The sequence below is a fragment of the Ostrinia nubilalis genome, chromosome 5, assembly GCF_963855985.1.
Source record: "Ostrinia nubilalis chromosome 5, ilOstNubi1.1, whole genome shotgun sequence".
NCBI classification, from domain to species: Eukaryota; Metazoa; Arthropoda; class Insecta; order Lepidoptera; family Crambidae; genus Ostrinia; species Ostrinia nubilalis.
The window spans coordinates 16,661,872-16,685,718 of record NC_087092.1 but is presented as its reverse complement, the minus strand read 5'-3'; the positions used below and the strand labels follow the sequence as shown (position 1 = coordinate 16,685,718).

At 44.6% G+C, this 23,847-nt stretch overlaps 1 protein-coding gene and 2 non-coding genes across 3 annotated transcripts in view; 1 reads left to right on the top strand and 2 right to left on the bottom strand.

Moving 5' to 3' along the window:
• Positions 1-23,847, bottom strand: part of LOC135072087 (protein hobbit) — a 57,334-nt gene that overhangs the window by 9,450 nt on the left and 24,037 nt on the right. Inside the window, exons 31-36 of the mRNA XM_063966036.1 lie at positions 21,298-21,486; positions 20,760-20,920; positions 16,933-17,094; positions 6,620-6,892; positions 3,355-3,471; positions 2,082-2,308 (exon numbers count right to left, since the gene is read on the bottom strand). Of these exons, the coding sequence (XP_063822106.1) occupies positions 2,082-2,308; positions 3,355-3,471; positions 6,620-6,892; positions 16,933-17,094; positions 20,760-20,920; positions 21,298-21,486 (1,129 nt within the window). The remainder of the gene's footprint in view (positions 1-2,081; positions 2,309-3,354; positions 3,472-6,619; positions 6,893-16,932; positions 17,095-20,759; positions 20,921-21,297; positions 21,487-23,847) is intronic.
• On the top strand, positions 3,905-3,976 carry Trnad-guc (transfer RNA aspartic acid (anticodon GUC)). Its single transcript has one exon. It is a non-coding gene; the product is annotated as a tRNA-Asp (tRNA).
• Trnad-guc (transfer RNA aspartic acid (anticodon GUC)) lies at positions 4,847-4,918 on the bottom strand. The gene has a single exon. It is a non-coding gene; the product is annotated as a tRNA-Asp (tRNA).

Here is a 23,847-nt window from a genome sequence, read left to right as displayed (position 1 = left end):
CAGGAAGTTAGTCAGCAGCAGGTCAGCGATCCCCAGCTGTCCGTCAGCATCCGTAAGGCGCCACCTGGCGGACTTGAAGCATATCTCGTTGTAGCGGTGCGGCGCGGCGGCCCCGGGGCCCGCTGTGTAACGTGCTGGTCGGTTCAATAGTGTACACTCACAGGAAGTTAGTCAGCAGCAGGTCAGCGATCCCCAGCTGTCCGTCAGCATCCGTAAGGCGCCACCTGGCGGACTTGAAGCATATCTCGTTGTAGCGGTGCGGCGCGGCGGCCCCGGGGCCCGCTGTGTAACGTGCTGGTCGGTTCAATAGTGTACACTCACAGGAAGTTAGTCAGCAGCAGGTCAGCGATCCCCAGCTGTCCGTCAGCATCCGTAAGGCGCCACCTGGCGGACTTGAAGCATATCTCGTTGTAGCGGTGCGGCGCGGCGGCCCCGGGGCCCGCTGTGTAACGTGCTGGTCGGTTCAATAGTGTACACTCACAGGAAGTTAGTCAGCAGCAGGTCAGCGATCCCCAGCTGTCCGTCAGCATCCGTAAGGCGCCACCTGGCGGACTTGAAGCATATCTCGTTGTAGCGGTGCGGCGCGGCGGCCCCGGGGCCCGCTGTGTAACGTGCTGGTCGGTTCAATAGTGTACACTCACAGGAAGTTAGTCAGCAGCAGGTCAGCGATCCCCAGCTGTCCGTCAGCATCCGTAAGGCGCCACCTGGCGGACTTGAAGCATATCTCGTTGTAGCGGTGCGGCGCGGCGGCCCCGGGGCCCGCTGTGTAACGTGCTGGTCGGTTCAATAGTGTACACTCACAGGAAGTTAGTCAGCAGCAGGTCAGCGATCCCCAGCTGTCCGTCAGCATCCGTAAGGCGCCACCTGGCGGACTTGAAGCATATCTCGTTGTAGCGGTGCGGCGCGGCGGCCCCGGGGCCCGCTGTGTAACGTGCTGGTCGGTTCAATAGTGTACACTCACAGGAAGTTAGTCAGCAGCAGGTCAGCGATCCCCAGCTGTCCGTCAGCATCCGTAAGGCGCCACCTGGCGGACTTGAAGCATATCTCGTTGTAGCGGTGCGGCGCGGCGGCCCCGGGGCCCGCTGTGTAACGTGCTGGTCGGTTCAATAGTGTACACTCACAGGAAGTTAGTCAGCAGCAGGTCAGCGATCCCCAGCTGTCCGTCAGCATCCGTAAGGCGCCACCTGGCGGACTTGAAGCATATCTCGTTGTAGCGGTGCGGCGCGGCGGCCCCGGGGCCCGCTGTGTAACGTGCTGGTCGGTTCAATAGTGTACACTCACAGGAAGTTAGTCAGCAGCAGGTCAGCGATCCCCAGCTGTCCGTCAGCATCCGTAAGGCGCCACCTGGCGGACTTGAAGCATATCTCGTTGTAGCGGTGCGGCGCGGCGGCCCCGGGGCCCGCTGTGTAACGTGCTGGTCGGTTCAATAGTGTACACTCACAGGAAGTTAGTCAGCAGCAGGTCAGCGATCCCCAGCTGTCCGTCAGCATCCGTAAGGCGCCACCTGGCGGACTTGAAGCATATCTCGTTGTAGCGGTGCGGCGCGGCGGCCCCGGGGCCCGCTGTGTAACGTGCTGGTCGGTTCAATAGTGTACACTCACAGGAAGTTAGTCAGCAGCAGGTCAGCGATCCCCAGCTGTCCGTCAGCATCCGTAAGGCGCCACCTGGCGGACTTGAAGCATATCTCGTTGTAGCGGTGCGGCGCGGCGGCCCCGGGGCCCGCTGTGTAACGTGCTGGTCGGTTCAATAGTGTACACTCACAGGAAGTTAGTCAGCAGCAGGTCAGCGATCCCCAGCTGTCCGTCAGCATCCGTAAGGCGCCACCTGGCGGACTTGAAGCATATCTCGTTGTAGCGGTGCGGCGCGGCGGCCCCGGGGCCCGCTGTGTAACGTGCTGGTCGGTTCAATAGTGTACACTCACAGGAAGTTAGTCAGCAGCAGGTCAGCGATCCCCAGCTGTCCGTCAGCATCCGTAAGGCGCCACCTGGCGGACTTGAAGCATATCTCGTTGTAGCGGTGCGGCGCGGCGGCCCCGGGGCCCGCTGTGTAACGTGCTGGTCGGTTCAATAGTGTACACTCACAGGAAGTTAGTCAGCAGCAGGTCAGCGATCCCCAGCTGTCCGTCAGCATCCGTAAGGCGCCACCTGGCGGACTTGAAGCATATCTCGTTGTAGCGGTGCGGCGCGGCGGCCCCGGGGCCCCGCGCGCCGCCCGCGCCCGCGCCCGGCGCCTCGGCCTCGCGCCACGCGCGCACCATCGCGTCTAATTCTTCGCCCAGAGACCACACCACTTCTTTGCACTCGTTCACCTGTGCACGCGCACAAAAATTCTTAATCAGTGGGCTGAGTGTGAGTTTACATTAAACGCGCTCACTAGTAAAAAATTTGTGAAAATATTAGTTTTTGAACGTTTCCTGCTACAATCCGTCATACATTTAATGTCATTTTCTAGTGAGCGTGTTTGATGTAAACTCACACTAGGCTCTCAGGTGTCTAGGTTAACTGTGTAAAGCACGTTTTCACCATCAATCCCTAATTTTTAAGAGATCCCAATGGTAACAAATAACAGGAATTTTGTTTTCAAAGGGGTCACTTAAAAATTAGGGATTGATGGTGACAACAAGCAACAACAACAACTCTGTAAGGTTAGTTCCGCGCCCAGAGACCAGACCACTTCTTTACACTCGTTCACCTGTGTATCCGCACATAAAGTTGATTAAGCAGGTGTCTATGTTAAGCAACTGAGTCAGGTTCTTATTACAGAACTAGCGGCCGCCCGCGACTTCGTACGCGTGGATCCCGTTTTACCCCTTTAGGGGTGGAGTTTCGTAAAATCCTTTCTTAGCGGATGCCAACGTCATAACATCTACCTGCATACCAAATTTCAGCCCGATCCGTCCAGTGGTTTGGGCTGTGCGTTGATATATCACTATGTCAGTCAGTCAGTTACCTTTGAGTTATAATTATTTAGATAAAACTCGATCCACTTCCTTGCACTCATTCACCTGCGCGCACGCGTGATTATTGGTTAATATTAGCTGTCTTTTTATTTTTATTTTATATTTTTACAGCAACATTTCACTGCCGACAATGAATTCTTATGTGCTCAAATGCGCACGCACATGATCATTACACAGGCTGTCTAAGATGCGTAATAGCGATTAGAAAAACATTTATTTGGCATATTAAGACAAAGTACAAAACTAACAGATCGAAACTCTTGTTCGGGCAGAGGTCTAGTTGCGTATAAATTACAGAACAAATTATGAGACAGAGAGCTGGGGAAGGGAATAGTCTCATCAATATTTTATTTAAAAAGTTACTTTTTAAATAAAATATTACTTGTTACACTTACTTGATTGTCAAGGCTCTTAAGCTCCTCGAAGGCGACCGGGTCATCCCCGGTGATGGACCGGTTCTTGAGGTAGTACTCTTTCTCAAGCCGCCGTAGCCTCGCCAAGGATTCCCTCACCTAAACACAACATAGCCGAATATATTGAGGAGAAACATACATAATTGAAAAGTTTCAAATTATTTAAATCCACAATTAACTGAAAAATATGAAATAATGACAACAGTGCCATAACATTGTTTTGTTAAATACTATCAGACTATAAAATCTCTATTTAAAAGTAATTAACAATAAACAAGCATAAATATTCTAGGTTTCGTGACTGTGTCATTACCTACGTCCAAGAAACAAAATAGGTATTTCTACTGAATTCGCATAAAAGTGTGAGTCGTTATCGTTCATTACTAATGAATTAATTACATACCAATTACATACACAAAAGATAAAAGTAATATTTTATTAATCACCTGTTTGCGCATTATTAGTCACAATCGCGATTCAAAATAATTCGATTAGTCAAAACAGATAATAAAATTCGCCCGGCACTGACAAGTCTTCGGTAGTATAGTGGTCAGTATCCCCGCCTGTCACGCGGGAGACCGGGGTTCGATTCCCCGCCGGAGAGATTTTTTTGTTATTTGAGAAGCAATTTCTTTTGGCATTTAAAAACCAATGCTATGTCAAAGTGATGATTTCTTGAAGAATATAAAATATTACATAACGAACTTTTTTGTTCATTTTATTTTTGTTTTAGCTTATTATTTTAGAAATGGTTTCTACTCTCGCACCTAACTTCGCTGAAGAAAAAGCATATTTATCGGTGTCGTTTAAATAAACAAGCGACTTAAAACTTTTTTCATAATAATAAATCATGTTTCATAACCTGGAGCGAGATCAAACGCGAAGCTCAAGACCGAACGCATCATGGAGGACTGTTGTGGACGCCCTCTGCCCCATCTAGGGGACATAGGACCTTTAAGTCATATAAAGATTTATTTAAGTATTCTATGAATTAGACCTTTATCTAATAATTACCTTTACCCAGAAGCATAGCGTACCTTGGCGGGGCCCCGTATAAAAATTTGTTTGGGGGCCCTTAGAAAGGGTTAAGATTTCTCAAAAAAGAAAAAAATGATTGCATAAAATTAAAAGAAATATACGGGAAAAAAGAAATTGCTTTTTTTTTTACTTTTCTCATTTCTGAAATTTAAGAAATTTGGGAAGTTTTTATTAATTTTTTCTTACGCACCTTGGGGGCCCCCGTAGGCTGGGGGCCCCGTATAAATGATACGGCAGATACGGCGGTAGCTACGCCCCTGCCTTTACCTAATCACTTCCTTTACATTCTTAATCATAAGTCTGCATCTCAAAAATCATGTAACTATTACACTATAATTATCATTATGTAATATTTTTTAATCTTCAAGAAATCATCACTTTGACATAGCATTGGTTTTTAAATGCCAAAACAAATTGCTTCTCAAAAACAAAAAGTCTCTCCGGCGGGGAATCGAACCCCGGTCTCCCGCGTGACAGGCGGGGATACTGACCACTATACTACCGAAGACTTGTTCATCGATGACGAATTTTATAACCATGTTTGGCTAATCAAGTACACTGTATACCGTGAATAATCGCAAACAGGTGAATTAACACTAGAGTGCTCGCGCCCCTAAATACTCCTAGAGTGCTCGCGCGGGTGACATATGTCCCCCATTATGATATGGGTTTATTTTTGCTAATCTTATTTAATACAAGTAAAACAATTTATAATATTAAACATCAACTATATTTCTTACTAAATAATTTAAAAAAAGTGAGAAATTATTTCATGAACTCTTATTATAAACCAAAAAAAGAAATACTTCAATATTTTTCAAATATTTTAGAGTCGAAGAGACCAAAGTAGTTTAAATAGTCGTTTGACCCGTTATTTTGGCAAAAATATCACCTAATTAGAAAGTTAATCAATAGATTGATCTTATTCTGTGATATTTTGATCACAACTCGGGCACGATATGATTTGATGATCTGGACAAAAACGCCTATTCCACTTGTTATATTTGCTTACGAGTGCTTCGATTTCTTGCTCTTGTGCAATAAACACATCGTCCTTTGCCACAATACTGGCAAGATTTGTGCTAGTTGGTGTTGTCGCAAGCCCAGAAGAATCCTGGTTTTTAATTTTACAGTCCTAGGTAAGTTATTACTACATTGCATACAATCTAAAACAACTACTTTCTTGCATCAGTTTATGCTTATAAAACAATATAATTATTGTAAATGTTTAAAAAATGGTTAAATATTATAACTTTGAGCTTACATGAAAGTAAACTTGATTTTAAACCGCGACGATAGGGGATCAAACAATTCCTCAAGTGCTCGCGCGGGGGACATGCGTCACCCAAACACTTTAAATGTTTTCTGCACTCACGTTGATGCGTCTAGCAAGATGGCGTTACTACTAAAATGTGCGACAATACATGCTCGAAGAATACATGAGAAGGCAGCACTGTAGCTCGATACCTTGAAAAAATATTTACAAATTTTACACCCTGGGTGACATATGTCACCCGCGCGAGCACTCTAGTGTTAATATGTTTTTGATAACTCATTGTATTGTCATTCAAAAACATTCACATTCGATCAGTTGACTTGGAAAAACAATACCTAAAAACAGCATCAAACGTGAATTTTTATTTTATAGAAATAGTATTTTTACTGGTATTTTTACTGGTATTATTACTGGTGGTATTCGTTTCCTAATTTCGGAACGAGACGTTCACTCGCACTACATAACCATACCGCAGCAACAAAAAGTGGTTATGTCTTAGGGGAAAGATGATTTGGTCAGGGCAACATAGAAGCAGAATAGATAAAAATTCCGAAGACTATTCAACTAAGGGCTGATTTTTCAATCGTCGGATAACTTTTAACTGAAGAATAAGTTTGGCACATTGACAGTTTTAGTATGGGAAATATGTCAAAATGACAAGGTGATTCTGCGGTTAAAATATATCTAACGATTGAAAAATCAGCCCTAAATGTCATGAAATCAGATAACTCTCTTCATTTTAGTACTTAATGTACGGCTGCGCAGCAAACACGAGGCGAAAACTCTAGGCGGAAAAGTTGCACATCCGCGACGTGTTCGCTGCAGCTTGTGTATGAGCTGGCGCGGGTCGGCGTCGCGGTGCAGCTGCAGCTGGAGCCGCTCCAGCGTGCGCATGGTGTAGTATAGTACATGTGTGGTCGCTAGTGTAGCTACCTGCGTCTGCAGCTTGTGTATGAGCTGGCGCGGGTCGGCGTCGCGGTGCAGCTGCAGCTGGAGCCGCTCCAGCGTGCGCATGGTGTAGTATAGTACATGTGTGGTCGCTAGTGTAGCTACCTGCGTCTGCAGCTTGTGTATGAGCTGGCGCGGGTCGGCGTCGCGGTGCAGCTGCAGCTGGAAGCGCATGCGCGCGCGCCGCTCCAGCGTGCGCCGCCGCTCCGGCTCCACGTGCAGCACCACGTTGTTCACCACGTCCAGGAGCATCGCGTACTGAAACAGACATATTTTGTGCTAATTCTACACTAGGGGAGACATGGAGAACTGACGGATGAACGGGGGGATATTACGAATCTTAACCGGTTGCTAATAGGGATGTTTCCTGGGTAAAAAAAAGCAAGAGTTTTAATTAGTCCGTCAGTTAGCTTTACAAAAACTACTCAAGACGGATTTTTTACTTTTTAAAACTAATCCTCTCCCCCTCGGACCGCCAAAGCGTATAGACGTGTCCCCGTGTTAGTTTTTATTTAATTTCGACAAAAATCAAATAAAAATCCATAATATTATCCCTCGAAGTACCAGGCGCGCATAACGCGCTAACAGTGAGTGAAGACACGCTGACGGACAAGGACGGCACTACAGAGACAACTAAAACCTGCGAGCTACGCATCATACGCATCGTCCCCGCCTGTGAATCATCGCGGAACGAACGTACGTAGCGTCATAACACTAGCGGCTGCCACAATTTAGAGGCGAGAGCGGTAGCGATTAATTTTTTAACGCTTGGTCCAAGAGATAATTTTTATTTTGTATCACCGCTGAGATTTATTATCTACAACAATGCCAAATATTATGCGCTCACCAACCACAAGTAAACTAAATAAGTCTCACAGCTTGTCGGAAACAGATGTAGACAAAATTTCAACCTCCGGCCCCCACCTAGAGGAGCTGACCCTAGTGGCTCAACATGACAAAAAACGACGACGTCTTGAGGCTTGTTCCTCAACTGAAACTGAGGTCGAACAGTCTAAACAAGATCCCTCTGCTGATATCAGGGCAATAATTAGAGAGGAGCTGCGGGAGATATTTGGCAATGTGCAGGAACAACAAAACTTACGCATGGAATCGCTACAGCAACTTATATCGGATATAAAAATTCAGAATGACACAACACACAAAAAGAATTCAGATATTGAGAAGTCATTAGCATTCGTCACCAATAAACTTGAGGACATCCAGTCCACAATTGGTCGATTGGAAGAGGACAGACGTGAACTTGTATCTCAACTGTCCAAAATTGAGGAAAAGTGTGATAGTATTGAAAGGAACTCCCGTAAAACCAGTATACAGATTCGTAACGTGCCTAAACAGAAAGGGGAAACCAAAAGCATGCTACTTAACATGATCCAGAAGTTGAGCTCCACGCTTAATGTCACCATTAATACGGCAGACCTGAGGGATGTTTATCGAGTGCCAACTAAACCAGACCAGAAGAACTCCATCGTAGTGGCTGAATTCTCGTCTACTATTACCAAAGGAGACCTGCTGTCATCGGCAAAGAAGCACGTTTTAAATGCTATGAAATACAAAACTGAACAACTTAACTCTTGTCATCTGGGCTTGGAAGGAATTAAGACAGAAATTTATATTACCGAACATCTTACACCCCAAGCATCCCGCCTACACTTCTTGGCCCGAGAATTTCGGAAGACTATGAGCTATGATTACTGCTGGACATCTAACGGAATGGTCTACCTCCGGAAAAAGCAAGGAGACCCCTACATACTTGTTAAAAGCGAAGCCCAGCTGCACCTCCTGAAAAATAAGTGACTAGTCTGCATTTACATTTCCTGTTATTTACTCCATATTCTAATTATTACATTAACTCCGCCTTTGGATTTTCATAGCCATCATAAGGTACTTATACTGCACAACAACAATTATATTATTTCTTTAATTTTAATATCTAAACACGAAACGATATTCATATACACATCTTTAACTAATGATTGCCACCACATATTAATATTATATATACACAAAACACTATCGAAACCATGTATAAACCTCACATTACTGCTGTATCATAAAACAAAGAACACTAAAACTCAAATACATCTTACCTACTCATATCTACATGAACATGGATAGATTGGATAGACAACTTAACGATCTTGATAATATCTCTATAGCAAATTGTGGGTCCTGTGATATTGAAAGTAGTCCTGAATTAATCTCTACCAAGCGTGAACATCTAAAGCTTCTGCTTCAAAACATAAGGAGTATAAAATGCAACATCACACAATTTGAAACCCTCTTACAGAGGTCAAAGGTTGACTGGGACGTCATCATATTGACTGAATGTTGGCTACTAAAAAACGCTATGATACCATCGCTCGACGGCTATGACTCTTGCATTACTACTAACAATAAAACGCAAAATGAAGGTGTAGTAGTGTACTATAAATCAACCTTAAAGTACAAAATCTATGAAGCCAAAATACTTGATGCAAATAGTTTAATTATAAAAGTTAGTAACACTACAGTGATCCTTGCAATATACCGGCCACCAGGTGAAAAGAACACTACAAAGTTCTTCGAATCACTGAACACAGAGCTATCCAGCTTAAAGTCATTCAAAACAATAATTTTAGCGGGTGATATAAATATTGATATCTCTAACTCCTCAACTGATGCTAGGGCACATACCTATCTTAACTTACTGGCTTCTCACAGTATGCTTCCTGCACACACACTCCCCACTCACACACACACCTGTCTTGACCATATAATCATGAAGACAAAACTTCCTGCACGATGCTATATTGCTCACACTACGGTAACAGACCACTATACTGTGTTACTTAGTATTGCATCTTCCGCTCATAGTACTGGATCATTCACTAAAACCACTAAGAAAATTGATTACATAGCCCTAGACTCAGCCTTTTCCGAACTAGACTTAAACCAAATCTTTGCCATGACTGATGCTAATAATGCAGCTGACTTTTTAATTACCTCACTAGAAAGTACACTCCACAAATTTACCAAGATCTCTATAGTCCCTCTTCGCAAAAAAATAATCAAACCGTGGATCACGCCAGGCTTATTAAGATGCATGAAAAATCGAGACAAACTACATATTAAATGCAAAAAACATCCTAACAATGAAGTTTTCAAATTGACCTATTCACGCTACCGTAATCACTGTAACAATATTATTAAAAAGCTGAAACAAGAACATGAAAAAACTGAACTTAAAAACGCACAACATAACAGCAAAAGATTATGGGAAGTTATTAAAAACATAACCTACCTAAAAAACCCAAAACTTTCATGTACAGAACTAATAACTAATAGTAATCCTGTTAATTCGGCAAACTTAGTCAATCAATATTTTGTGAATGTCGGAAAAAACCTAGCTGAAAACATACTCAACAAAAGCCATAAACCCACCACATTAGCGCTGACTCCCATCTTAACTAACGCAGACTCCCTTTGCTTGCTTCCCACTGATGTGGACGAGGTTAAAAATATAATAAATAATCTAAAGCAAATTTGTGCAATTGGTATAGATAATATCCCGAATGCCGTCATCAAAAGATACAAAGACATTATTGCTCCTATTATGGTCCACATTAGTAACCTATCCTTGATGACTGGTATATTTCCTTCGTCATTTAAGCGCGCTTTAGTTCATCCCATCCATAAGAATGGCGATAGAGACCGTGTCAGTAATTATCGGCCAATTTCTATACTTCCGGCACTTTCAAAAATTTTAGAAAAAATCATAAACAAAAGACTGACTAATTATTTAGAGACAAAAAACCTACTATCAAGCTCCCAGTACGGATTCCGTGCAAAAAGATCAACAAGCGATGCTGTCCATGAACTTACTAATTTCTTAGTCACTAAGCTGGACGATAAAAAGAAGGTTATTGCCGTATTCCTGGACCTCGCGAAGGCGTTTGACACGGTCTCTATCCCATTACTTCTTCATAAACTGAACAACCTTGGTGTACGTGGAATACAGCTGGAACTTATGGATAGTTACTTAAAAGGGCGGACACAGTGTGTTACGATCGACGGTATTCATAGTGATGACCTTCCTATTTCTTACGGAGTTCCACAGGGCAGTATACTAGGCCCAACACTGTTCCTTGCCTTCATAAATGACCTTTGCAACCTATCACTTAAAAATGGAAAAATAGTTACATTCGCGGATGACACGGCTTTACTCTTCTCTGGTGATACTTGGGAAGAAACTTATCGACTTGCTCAGATTGGACTCAACAAAGTAACGCGCTGGCTGGATGATAACCTACTCACCCTGAATGTTGACAAAACAAAATATATCGCTTTTTCTCCAAACAATGCTAACCATCCCTACACCCTTACACAACATTTTATTATAGCACATTCTTGCATTGATCCATACACCACTTTGTGTTCCTGCCAGAAACTACAAAATGTAGACACTATAAAATATCTTGGAGTAATAATAGACAAAAATCTGAATTATCAGTCCCACATTGAGCAATTAACCAAGAGGACACGTAAACTTATTTATATTTTTAAAAACCTAAGACATGTGGCGGATGAAAAGGTTATAAAAATGATTTACTTCGCACTGTGTCAATCTATTTTATCATATTGCATCACATCATGGGGTGGTGCATCAAAATCCCACCTCATACAGCTCGAACGTGCTCAAAGAGCTGTTCTAAAGGTCTGCTGTTCCCTCCCATTCTTCTTCCCGACCACTGAACTGTATCAAAAAACCAAAGTCCTAACAGTCCGTCAAATCTTTATCCAACAAACCCTACTGAAACAACACTCGCAATCAGTATATGACCCCACTCTGAACAAAAACAAACGCCGGAAACATAAAATTTTCTCGAAACCAAAATTTAAATTAAAGCTTACCCAAAGATTTTTTCACTTTCTTGGCCCCCACTTATACAATACAGCTAACCGATTTTTAAATATTTACCCACTGAATACGATAGAATGTAAAAGAAAAATAAATTCGTGGCTACTAGACCTAACATATACTGATACAGAACAGTTACTACATACCTTAAACTAAAATACATCGTTTCGTACGTACTATTATTTAAAACAACACACTCGAAAACACTTATACTCACAATCACTTACACACACATACACTTGCACACACACACACACACACACACACACACACACACACACACACACACACACACACACACACACACACACACAACACACACACACACACACACACACACACACACACACAATGCACCTGACATGCAGTACCTAGAGGCTCAATTATTAGATTCTTCTAATTTCTCTAAAATTGGATTTACATAATATGTCTGAATCTTCCTTAATATCTCTATAGCAAATTGTGGGTCCTGTGATATTGAAAGTAGTCCTGAATTAATCTCTACCAAGCGTGAACATCTAAAGCTTCTGCTTCAAAACATAAGGAGTATAAAATGCAACATCACACAATTTGAAACCCTCTTACAGAGGTCAAAGGTTGACTGGGACGTCATCATATTGACTGAATGTTGGCTACTAAAAAACGCTATGATACCATCGCTCGACGGCTATGACTCTTGCATTACTACTAACAATAAAACGCAAAATGAAGGTGTAGTAGTGTACTATAAATCAACCTTAAAGTACAAAATCTATGAAGCCAAAATACTTGATGCAAATAGTTTAATTATAAAAGTTAGTAACACTACAGTGATCCTTGCAATATACCGGCCACCAGGTGAAAAGAACACTACAAAGTTCTTCGAATCACTGAACACAGAGCTATCCAGCTTAAAGTCATTCAAAACAATAATTTTAGCGGGTGATATAAATATTGATATCTCTAACTCCTCAACTGATGCTAGGGCACATACCTATCTTAACTTACTGGCTTCTCACAGTATGCTTCCTGCACACACACTCCCCACTCACACACACACCTGTCTTGACCATATAATCATGAAGACAAAACTTCCTGCACGATGCTATATTGCTCACACTACGGTAACAGACCACTATACTGTGTTACTTAGTATTGCATCTTCCGCTCATAGTACTGGATCATTCACTAAAACCACTAAGAAAATTGATTACATAGCCCTAGACTCAGCCTTTTCCGAACTAGACTTAAACCAAATCTTTGCCATGACTGATGCTAATAATGCAGCTGACTTTTTAATTACCTCACTAGAAAGTACACTCCACAAATTTACCAAGATCTCTATAGTCCCTCTTCGCAAAAAAATAATCAAACCGTGGATCACGCCAGGCTTATTAAGATGCATGAAAAATCGAGACAAACTACATATTAAATGCAAAAAACATCCTAACAATGAAGTTTTCAAATTGACCTATTCACGCTACCGTAATCACTGTAACAATATTATTAAAAAGCTGAAACAAGAACATGAAAAAACTGAACTTAAAAACGCACAACATAACAGCAAAAGATTATGGGAAGTTATTAAAAACATAACCTACCTAAAAAACCCAAAACTTTCATGTACAGAACTAATAACTAATAGTAATCCTGTTAATTCGGCAAACTTAGTCAATCAATATTTTGTGAATGTCGGAAAAAACCTAGCTGAAAACATACTCAACAAAAGCCATAAACCCACCACATTAGCGCTGACTCCCATCTTAACTAACGCAGACTCCCTTTGCTTGCTTCCCACTGATGTGGACGAGGTTAAAAATATAATAAATAATCTAAAGCAAATTTGTGCAATTGGTATAGATAATATCCCGAATGCCGTCATCAAAAGATACAAAGACATTATTGCTCCTATTATGGTCCACATTAGTAACCTATCCTTGATGACTGGTATATTTCCTTCGTCATTTAAGCGCGCTTTAGTTCATCCCATCCATAAGAATGGCGATAGAGACCGTGTCAGTAATTATCGGCCAATTTCTATACTTCCGGCACTTTCAAAAATTTTAGAAAAAATCATAAACAAAAGACTGACTAATTATTTAGAGACAAAAAACCTACTATCAAGCTCCCAGTACGGATTCCGTGCAAAAAGATCAACAAGCGATGCTGTCCATGAACTTACTAATTTCTTAGTCACTAAGCTGGACGATAAAAAGAAGGTTATTGCCGTATTCCTGGACCTCGCGAAGGCGTTTGACACGGTCTCTATCCCATTACTTCTTCATAAACTGAACAACCTTGGTGTACGTGGAATACAGCTGGAACTTATGGATAGTTACTTAAAAGGGCGGACACAGTGTGTTACGATCGACGGTATTCATAGTGATGACCTTCCTATTTCTTACGGAGTTCCACAGGGCAGTATACTAGGCCCAACACTGTTCCTTGCCTTCATAAATGACCTTTGCAACCTATCACTTAAAAATGGAAAAATAGTTACATTCGCGGATGACACGGCTTTACTCTTCTCTGGTGATACTTGGGAAGAAACTTATCGACTTGCTCAGATTGGACTCAACAAAGTAACGCGCTGGCTGGATGATAACCTACTCACCCTGAATGTTGACAAAACAAAATATATCGCTTTTTCTCCAAACAATGCTAACCATCCCTACACCCTTACACAACATTTTATTATAGCACATTCTTGCATTGATCCATACACCACTTTGTGTTCCTGCCAGAAACTACAAAATGTAGACACTATAAAATATCTTGGAGTAATAATAGACAAAAATCTGAATTATCAGTCCCACATTGAGCAATTAACCAAGAGGACACGTAAACTTATTTATATTTTTAAAAACCTAAGACATGTGGCGGATGAAAAGGTTATAAAAATGATTTACTTCGCACTGTGTCAATCTATTTTATCATATTGCATCACATCATGGGGTGGTGCATCAAAATCCCACCTCATACAGCTCGAACGTGCTCAAAGAGCTGTTCTAAAGGTCTGCTGTTCCCTCCCATTCTTCTTCCCGACCACTGAACTGTATCAAAAAACCAAAGTCCTAACAGTCCGTCAAATCTTTATCCAACAAACCCTACTGAAACAACACTCGCAATCAGTATATGACCCCACTCTGAACAAAAACAAACGCCGGAAACATAAAATTTTCTCGAAACCAAAATTTAAATTAAAGCTTACCCAAAGATTTTTTCACTTTCTTGGCCCCCACTTATACAATACAGCTAACCGATTTTTAAATATTTACCCACTGAATACGATAGAATGTAAAAGAAAAATAAATTCGTGGCTACTAGACCTAACATATACTGATACAGAACAGTTACTACATACCTTAAACTAAAATACATCGTTTCGTACGTACTATTATTTAAAACAACACACTCGAAAACACTTATACTCACAATCACTTACACACACATACACTTGCACACACACACACACACACACACACACACACACACACACACACACACACACACACACACACACACACACACACACACACACACACACACACACACACACACACACACACACACACACACACACACACACACACACACACAATGCACCTGACATGCAGTACCTAGAGGCTCAATTATTAGATTCTTCTAATTTCTCTAAAATTGGATTTACATAATATGTCTGAATCTTCCTTAATTTATTCTTTATCTACTAGCGGTGAGGTGGTGGGAGCCTGGTAATCTGTAACACAGGTCTTACCTAGTACGGACACCAGTCTCTCGCAATATAGTTATTAAGCATTTTGATGTATTCACAACAGTATTTTATAGTGACTATATTGTGAAAGAGAAATAAATAAACTTTATTATTATTATTATTATTATTAATGAAAATGTAAAGAGATAAAGCGTGCCAAAGTTCTAAAGTAAAGGCCCGTGACCTCAATGAGTGCGTAAAAGTGCAGCACTTTGTGACGTCGCGCGGAACTTCAACGCATTATAACTTTGTTATTATTTGTTTGATTGACAATTAAAAATATACGTGTCCAATATTTTTTTATATTAAAATTGACGGACTAAAAAAATTTTTTTAGGAAGCTAGCCTATTGTACAATTGAAACACGACTGCGGAAGATGTATGGAAACTAGCGCCAACTTTAATTGAACGCGGCGCTATGTGATTTATTGGCGTAGCAGTCTCGTTGCTATTATACAACTAGAAACTAGTTGCTAAGATCTGTAATACGCATGCGGGTTCTCTAACGTCTCAGCATGGGCTATGTTATCTATGACTCTCCTAGGGGACGATTCACGTCTAGCAATTGACTGCTACGACACTGCACTGTGAAATAAGGGTTCGCAAAAAACCACCTTTAAAGAGAAACATTAAATTAGATAAATATTGTCACGTCCGCGCTCGGTCCTATATTATGTGGCAGGCAACACCTTACGTCACGCGTACTTTGCGAACTTTGTAAGGTGGACGAGCACTGACCTGCAGCGAGTTGGTGCACACGTCGAGGTCGTGGTGCATCAGCATGAAGGAGTCGTAGGGCTGGCTGGACGCGCCCCAGGCGTCGGTGGACGAGCACTGACCTGCAGCGAGTTGGTGCACACGTCGAGGTCGTGGTGCATCAGCATGAAGGAGTCGTAGGGCTGGCTGGACGCGCCCCAGGCGTCGGTGGACGAGCACTGACCTGCAGCGAGTTGGTGCACACGTCGAGGTCGTGGTGCATCAGCATGAAGGAGTCGTAGGGCTGGCTGGACGCGCCCCAGGCGTCGGTGGACCAGCACTGACCTGCAGCGAGTTGGTGCACACGTCGAGGTCGTGGTGCATCAGCATGAAGGAGTCGTAGGGCTGGCTGGACGCGCCCCAGGCGTCGGTGGACCAGCACTGACCTGCAGCGAGTTGGTGCACACGTCGAGGTCGTGGTGCATCAGCATGAAGGAGTCGTAGGGCTGGCTGGACGCGCCCCAGGCGTCGGTGGACGAGCACTGACCTGCAGCGAGTTGGTGCACACGTCGAGGTCGTGGTGCATCAGCATGAAGGAGTCGTAGGGCTGGCTGGACGCGCCCCAGGCGTCGGTGGACGAGCACTGACCTGCAGCGAGTTGGTGCACACGTCGAGGTCGTGGTGCATCAGCATGAAGGAGTCGTAGGGCTGGCTGGACGCGCCCCAGGCGTCGGTGGACCAGCACTGACCTGCAGCGAGTTGGTGCACACGTCGAGGTCGTGGTGCATCAGCATGAAGGAGTCGTAGGGCTGGCTGGACGCGCCCCAGGCGTCGGTGGACCAGCACTGACCTGCAGCGAGTTGGTGCACACGTCGAGGTCGTGGTGCATCAGCATGAAGGAGTCGTAGGGCTGGCTGGACGCGCCCCAGGCGTCGGTGGACGAGCACTGACCTGCAGCGAGTTGGTGCACACGTCGAGGTCGTGGTGCATCAGCATGAAGGAGTCGTAGGGCTGGCTGGACGCGCCCCAGGCGTCGGTGGACGAGCACTGCTCCACCTCCTCGTGCGACGCGTAGTAGAACTCGCACGCGCAGCGCGACACTATCCTTTGCAGCTGCGGACAATAGTAAAAATAGTGACATTTATATTCTAATTCATAGAGGGGGCATTTCACGCGAAGCGGACAGCGAAAATCAAGTCAGGTTTTGGATTTTGTTCATATTTGGATTAAATGTACTGCTATATGACCTGAATGGATGTTCATCATTATAATTTTTTTATGAAGCTTAGTTTATAATTTATGAGCGTTCAAAAAATTGGTAAAATTTTAGGAACAGATTTTTCTGAAGCTATTACTGCTATTATTACATTTGATTAAAAACAAACTGACTATTGGACTTTTGAGAATAAATAACTGTGTTTCTTACTATTTACTACAAATTTGAAATTTCTTTTTTGTTCACATAGAAAACCGGAAGTAAAGTTTTAAAATCGAATTTTACAAAACTTCGGTATTTTTAATTTTTTTTATTTTTATTTTAAAATATACCTAGTAGTCTATAAATACCGTGTGTAAAGTTGTAGAATGGAGTCTGTATTGGTTTTTGATTTAGACGCAGTACAGTGCGAGCGCGCCGCAATGAGCGTCATACTGGCTATCGACATTTGGCTACTGTATAAAAATTATTTGTTCGAAAACAACTGAAACGTTAATATTGTTGCATGCATACTCTTAAACAATTATAATTTTGACTCGGCGAACTTCGTACCGTCTAACAGACAATGATTGTTGGCATTGAGATGGTGCGTATTACGTCGCGGACTACCCACATCACATCTTATTGAATAATACACTAAAAACATAATTCTTCTTTTTTAGGTAGTTGGCTCGCTACCTCCATATCAAATTTCATCAAAATCTGCCGAACCGTTCTTGACTTATAAATCGTGTAACTAACACGACTTTGTTTTATGTATAAAACAAAGAACGGCTGAACAGATTTTAATGAAATTTGGCATGAAGTTAACTGGCACCCCGGACTAACATATCCCGACTACCCAAAAAGAAGGGTTATGTTTTAATAGTATTATCCAATAAGTTGTGGGTGGTCTGCGACGTAATACCATCTCAATGCCAACAATCATTGTCTGTTAGACGGTACGAAGTTCGCCGAGTCAAAATTATAATTGTTTAAGAGTATGCATGCAACAATATTAACGTTTCAGTTGTTTTCGAACAAATAATTTTTATACAGTAGCCAAATGTCGATAGCCAGTATGACGCTCATTGCGGCGCGCTCGCACTGTACTGCGTCTAAATCAAAAACCAATACAGACTCCATTCTACAACTTTACACACGTTATTTATAGACTACTAGGTATGATTTAAAATAAAAATAAAAAAAATTAAAAATACCGAAGTTTTGTAAAATTCGATTTTAAAACTTTACTTCCGGTTTTCTATGTGAATAAAAAAGAAATTTCAAATTTGTAGTTAATAGTAAGAAACACAGTTATTTATTCTCAAAAGTCCAATAGTCAGTTTGTTTTTAACCAAATGTAATAATAGCAGTAATAGCTTCAGAAAAATCTGTTCCTAAAATTTTACCAATTTTTTGAACGCTCATAAAAAATAAACTAAGCTTCATAAAAAAAATATAATGATGCACATCCATTCAGATTATATAGCAGTACATTTAATCCAAATATGAACAAAATCCAAAACCTGACTTGATTTTCGCTGTCCGCTTCGCGTGAAATGCCCCAGAGCTGAAAAATCGCTAACACAAAAATTAAATTTTCAAAAGTACAAACGACGAGACATCAAACATCAATTTATCAATTATGTTGAATACGAAATGTTATTTTACACATAATCGTCTGTTCTTTTTACACTTTGAAGTACTGATTCGACTAAGTTCATACATGCACTTTACTTTCGATTATCCGGCTCGAAGGACCATTTGTTTTTCTTGGAAATTAGATCCAATTTTTGAGCCTGTTTCTGTTTATACATAGAACTACAACATACCTGCGCTAGACCAGTGTCGGCGCTGGGCCCGACGGTTCTCCCGATGACGCCGCCCGCGGAGTGGCCGCTGCCCACCAGGCGCGGCACGTCCGGCAATGTACTGATCTCTGTTCCCACCCATCGCTCGGATATTTCTTCTGCTAGTTGTTTCAGTCAAATGACGTCCACTGCTGGACAAGGGCTTCCCTCACCTATTGCGAGGCCTGCCCTCACATTTCTACCCCAGCGGCCATCTACTCTACGAGCTTTGTACCCCGCCCACTGCCACTCGAGTTTGACAATTCTTCTCTACTGACACCATTAGATGTTCTCTACAAGGGACAACATACCTGCGCTAGACCAGTGTCGGCGCTGGGCCCGACAGTTCTCCCGATGACGCCGCCTGCGGAATGGCAGCGCGGCGTGCTTATCTCGCACCCGCTCACCACTCAGGTTTCTTCTCTACCGGCACCCCTTGGATATTACAAGGGACAACATACCTGTGCTAGACCAGTGTCGGCGCTGGGCCCGACAGTTCTCCCGATGACGCCGCCTGCGGAATGGCAGCGCGGCGTGCTTATCTCGCACCCGCTCACCACTCAGGTTTCTTCTCTACCGGCACCCCTTGGATATTACAAGGGACAACATACCTGTGCTAGACCAGTGTCGGCGCTGGGCCCGACAGTTCTCCCGATGACGCCGCCAGCGGAATGGCAGCGCGGCGTGCTTATCTCGCACCCGCTCACCACTCAGGTTTCTTCTCTACCGGCACCCCTTGGATATTACAAGGGACAACATACCTGTGCTAGACCAGTGTCGGCGCTGGGCCCGACAGTTCTCCCGATGACGCCGCCAGCGGAATGGCAGCGCGGCGTGCTTATCTCGCACCCGCTCACCACTCAGGTTTCTTCTCTACCGGCACCCCTTGGATATTACAAGGGACAACATACCTGTGCTAGACCAGTGTCGGCGCTGGGCCCGACAGTTCTCCCGATGACGCCGCCAGCGGAATGGCAGCGCGGCGTGCTTATCTCGCACCCGCTCACCACTCAGGTTTCTTCTCTACCGGCACCCCTTGGATATTACAAGGGACAACATACCTGTGCTAGACCAGTGTCGGCGCTGGGCCCGACAGTTCTCCCGATGACGCCGCCCGCGGAGTGGCCGCTGCCCACCAGGCGCGGTTACATCTGGAAATGTACTGATCTCTGTGCCCGCCCATCGTTCGGATATTTCTTCTGCTAGTTGTTTCAGCCAAATAACGCCCACAGCTGGACAAAGGCTTCCACAACGACTGGTCCTGCGCTGCACGCATCCTGATACTTCCCACGACTTTCACCAGATTGTCGGTCCACCTATTGGGAGACTTGCCCTCACTAAGTCTTCCGGCTCATGGTCGTCACTCGATAACTTTTCTACCACAGCGGTTATCTACTCTTCATCATCATCATCATTTCAGCCATAGGACGTCCACTGCTGAACATAGGTCCAATGCTTTCCACGTTGATCGATTGGTAGCGGCCTGCATCCAGCATATCTACTCTACGAGCTTTGTACCCCGCCCACTGCCACTCAAGTTTGACAATTCTTCTCTAGTGACACCATTGGATGTTCTCTACAAGGGACAACATACCTGCGCTAGACCAGTGTCGGCGCTAGACCCAGTTCTCCCGATGAGGCCGCCAGCGGAATGGCAGTGTACTTATCTCGCTCACCACTCAGGTAACTCCTCTAGGCACCCCTTGCATATTACACAAGTGACAACATACCTGTGCAAGGCCGGTGTCCGCGCTGGGCCCCACGGTTCTCCCAATGACGCCGCCCGCGGAGTGGCCGCTGCCCACCAGGCGCGGCACGTCCGGCAACGTACTGATCTCTGTTCCCGCCCATCGTTCGGATATTTCTTCTACTGACACCCATTGTATATTCTCTGAAATGAGAATAAGAAGTTTGATTTAGTCTAATATTCTGAAGGATGCAACGATCTAATCTAAAATGATTGCAAATGTTTGCTAGAAGTTCTGACATTAAATGCCGGACAGATTGGGTTGGGATAAGTGAAGTGTCTGTGCACTTGTTTGCCCCTAACTGTTTATTTGAATGTGATAACGATGTAAAGATGTCTATGAGATTAAACATAAGGAGTGTCATACTTTAGGCTTAGTACCGACTAAGTCGCCTACATGGTCATGTGTCGTGGTCATGGTCATGGTCATGGTCATGGTCATGGTCATGGTCATGGTCAATGGTCATGGTCATGGTCATGTGTCATGGTCATGGTCATCTATCCGCGCCCTACTCTCTCACCGTCGAGCTGGTCGCCGAGGGCGGCGCTGACGGTGGCGTAGTACTGCATGGCGGAGAGCGCGCCGCACCAGGCGGTGGCGGGCGGCGAGCGGCGCACGCGCTGGCGCACTTCGGCGCGCGCTGCGCACAGCAGCACGTAGCCGCGCGTCTCGCACCCCTTCAGGACCACTTGAGAGTTCACCAGCTCAACTGCAAACACGAATTAATGTTTAAGGGCCTGCCACACTGGCGGATTACAAGCGTTTTCAAAGCGGAGCGGCTGCGCGGCGAACAAGAGGCGAAAACTCTCCAGGCGGTAACGTTGCGTGTTCGCTGCGTCACCGTTCCGCTTTGAAAACGCTTGCAATCCGCCAGTGTGGCAGCTCAAAAACATTGAAACCAATATGAATTTGAACAATGAAACAATTAGATGTGCGCACTGTATCTTGATTCTTACGAATAAACCTACAGTGCGCACATCTAATTGTTTCATTGTGTCTCCCGATCGTCACACATTACAAATTTAGACTTTATTGCGAAAGCCGGATCTCTACTAGAGGCAGCTTCGGGTCGAGCGGCCGCCTCGACTTCGAGGCTGCCTCATCACGAGGCACAACTCTTTGCGAGGCAACATTCTTCGGCGCGGTCCGAGCCACATTTCGTCGCTCGGGGCGAGGCAGCCGCTCGGCCCGAGGCTGTCTAGTCGGCACACACTGAATTTGAAATTAAATGAGCAGTGTAATAGCGGAGCTCTCATTTACGCTTCTCAATGTCGGCAGCCTATATTGCGTGATTTCTCGATCATGGACTCACGATTGAAGGCGGTGTGCGCCACAATATCTCCTGCCGAGGCCTCACTCGCGCCTCTCGCTGTGGTCGCCATGATACTGCGACACACTACTACCTACTACTCACTGAGGAAGGTGGTGTGCGCCGTGTCGTCGTCGAGCTGCTTGTGGTGCTTGTGCCGCTCAGCTCGTCGCTGGACACCACGGGGCCTCGCCGCCGCCTGGTGTGTCGACCGACACTGTGCGAGTGTACTCACTGAGGAAGGCGGTGTGCGCCACCATATCACTTGTCGAGCACTCACTCGCGCCTCTCGCTACGGTTGCAATGATACTGCGACACACTACTACCTACTACTCACTTAGGTGGTTTGCGCTTGATTTACGATTGAAGGCGCCACCATTATCACCTGCCGAGCACTCATTCGCGCCTCTCGCTATGGTTGCCATGATACTGCGTGACGATATGTGTTGGCCGACTGACACTGGTGCAAGTGCTTTTTTTTTATGTGACTGGAGGCAAACGAGCAGACGGATCACCTGATGGTTAGCAATTGCCGTCGCCCAAGTACACCCGCAACATCAGTGAAGTCACAAGTGTGCTGCCAACCTTTTAAATCCCTTTCCCCCCCAATTGGGCCTCCAGTACCCTCACTCACTCGGCGAAACACAGCGCTGCTTCACGCCGGTTTTCTGAGAGCTACTCACCGAGGAAGGCGGTGTGCGCCGTGTCGTCGTCGAGCTGCTTGTGGTGCTTGTGCCGCTCAGCTCGTCGCTGGACACCACGGGGCCTCGCCGCCCGCCTGGTGTGTCGACCGACACTGTGCGAGTGTACTCACTGAGGAAGGCGGTAGGCGCTTGACTTATGATCAAAGGCGGTGTGCGCATATCGCCCGGCGAGTCCTCACTCGCTCCTCTCGCTGTGGTCGCCATGATACTGCGACACACTACTACCTACTACCAGGCCTGTTCATCTCCGCGAGTTTACATTGAAAACAAAACACGCACGATGGCCCACCTACAGGATACTATTCGACAAGGCCTCACATACGAGCGAACATTGACTCACGCACGCGTATTCTTGTGAATGATGGAAGAAAATAAAGAAAATGGTGTACTAAATACTGTGCAGTATTTAACTGCCTAAATAATAATAAAAACACAGAATGTACTTTTTTAAGTTGCCTCAAGACACTGAGACGTAAATAAGTAGTTAATATTATACATGATAATTCATGCTAAATCATGTATTTCCTCCGCCATTTTCCGCAGTTTGGCACCTCACGTCACATCATTTTACCGAAGTCAGCCCTATAGCTTCGGCGCAGTGCCGATCACTGACGTTTGTCAACAAAATAGTGCTTGACTCTTGAGACAGGCTAGATTACACCATATTGTTAATGACATTGAGCATACATTTTTTTAAATACCTTCGCGAAGTAAAACTTCTGTACGTAGTACTTATTATTATTCTGTGCTACTACTCACTGAGGAAGGCGGTGTGCGCCGTGTCGTCGTCGAGCTGCTTGTGGTGCTTGTGCCGCTCAGCTCGTCGCTGGACACCACGGGGCCTCGCCGCCGCCTGATGTGTCGACCGTTCGTTCGTTCGTTTCAGCCAAATGACGTCCACTGCTGGACAAAGGCCTCCCCCAAGGTTTTCCACAATGAACGGTCCTGCGCTGCCCGCATCCAGGCTCTTCCCGCGACCTTTACCAGATCGTCGGTCCACCTAGTAGGAGGCCTGCCCACGCTACGTCTTCCAGCCCGTGGTCGCCACTCGAGAACT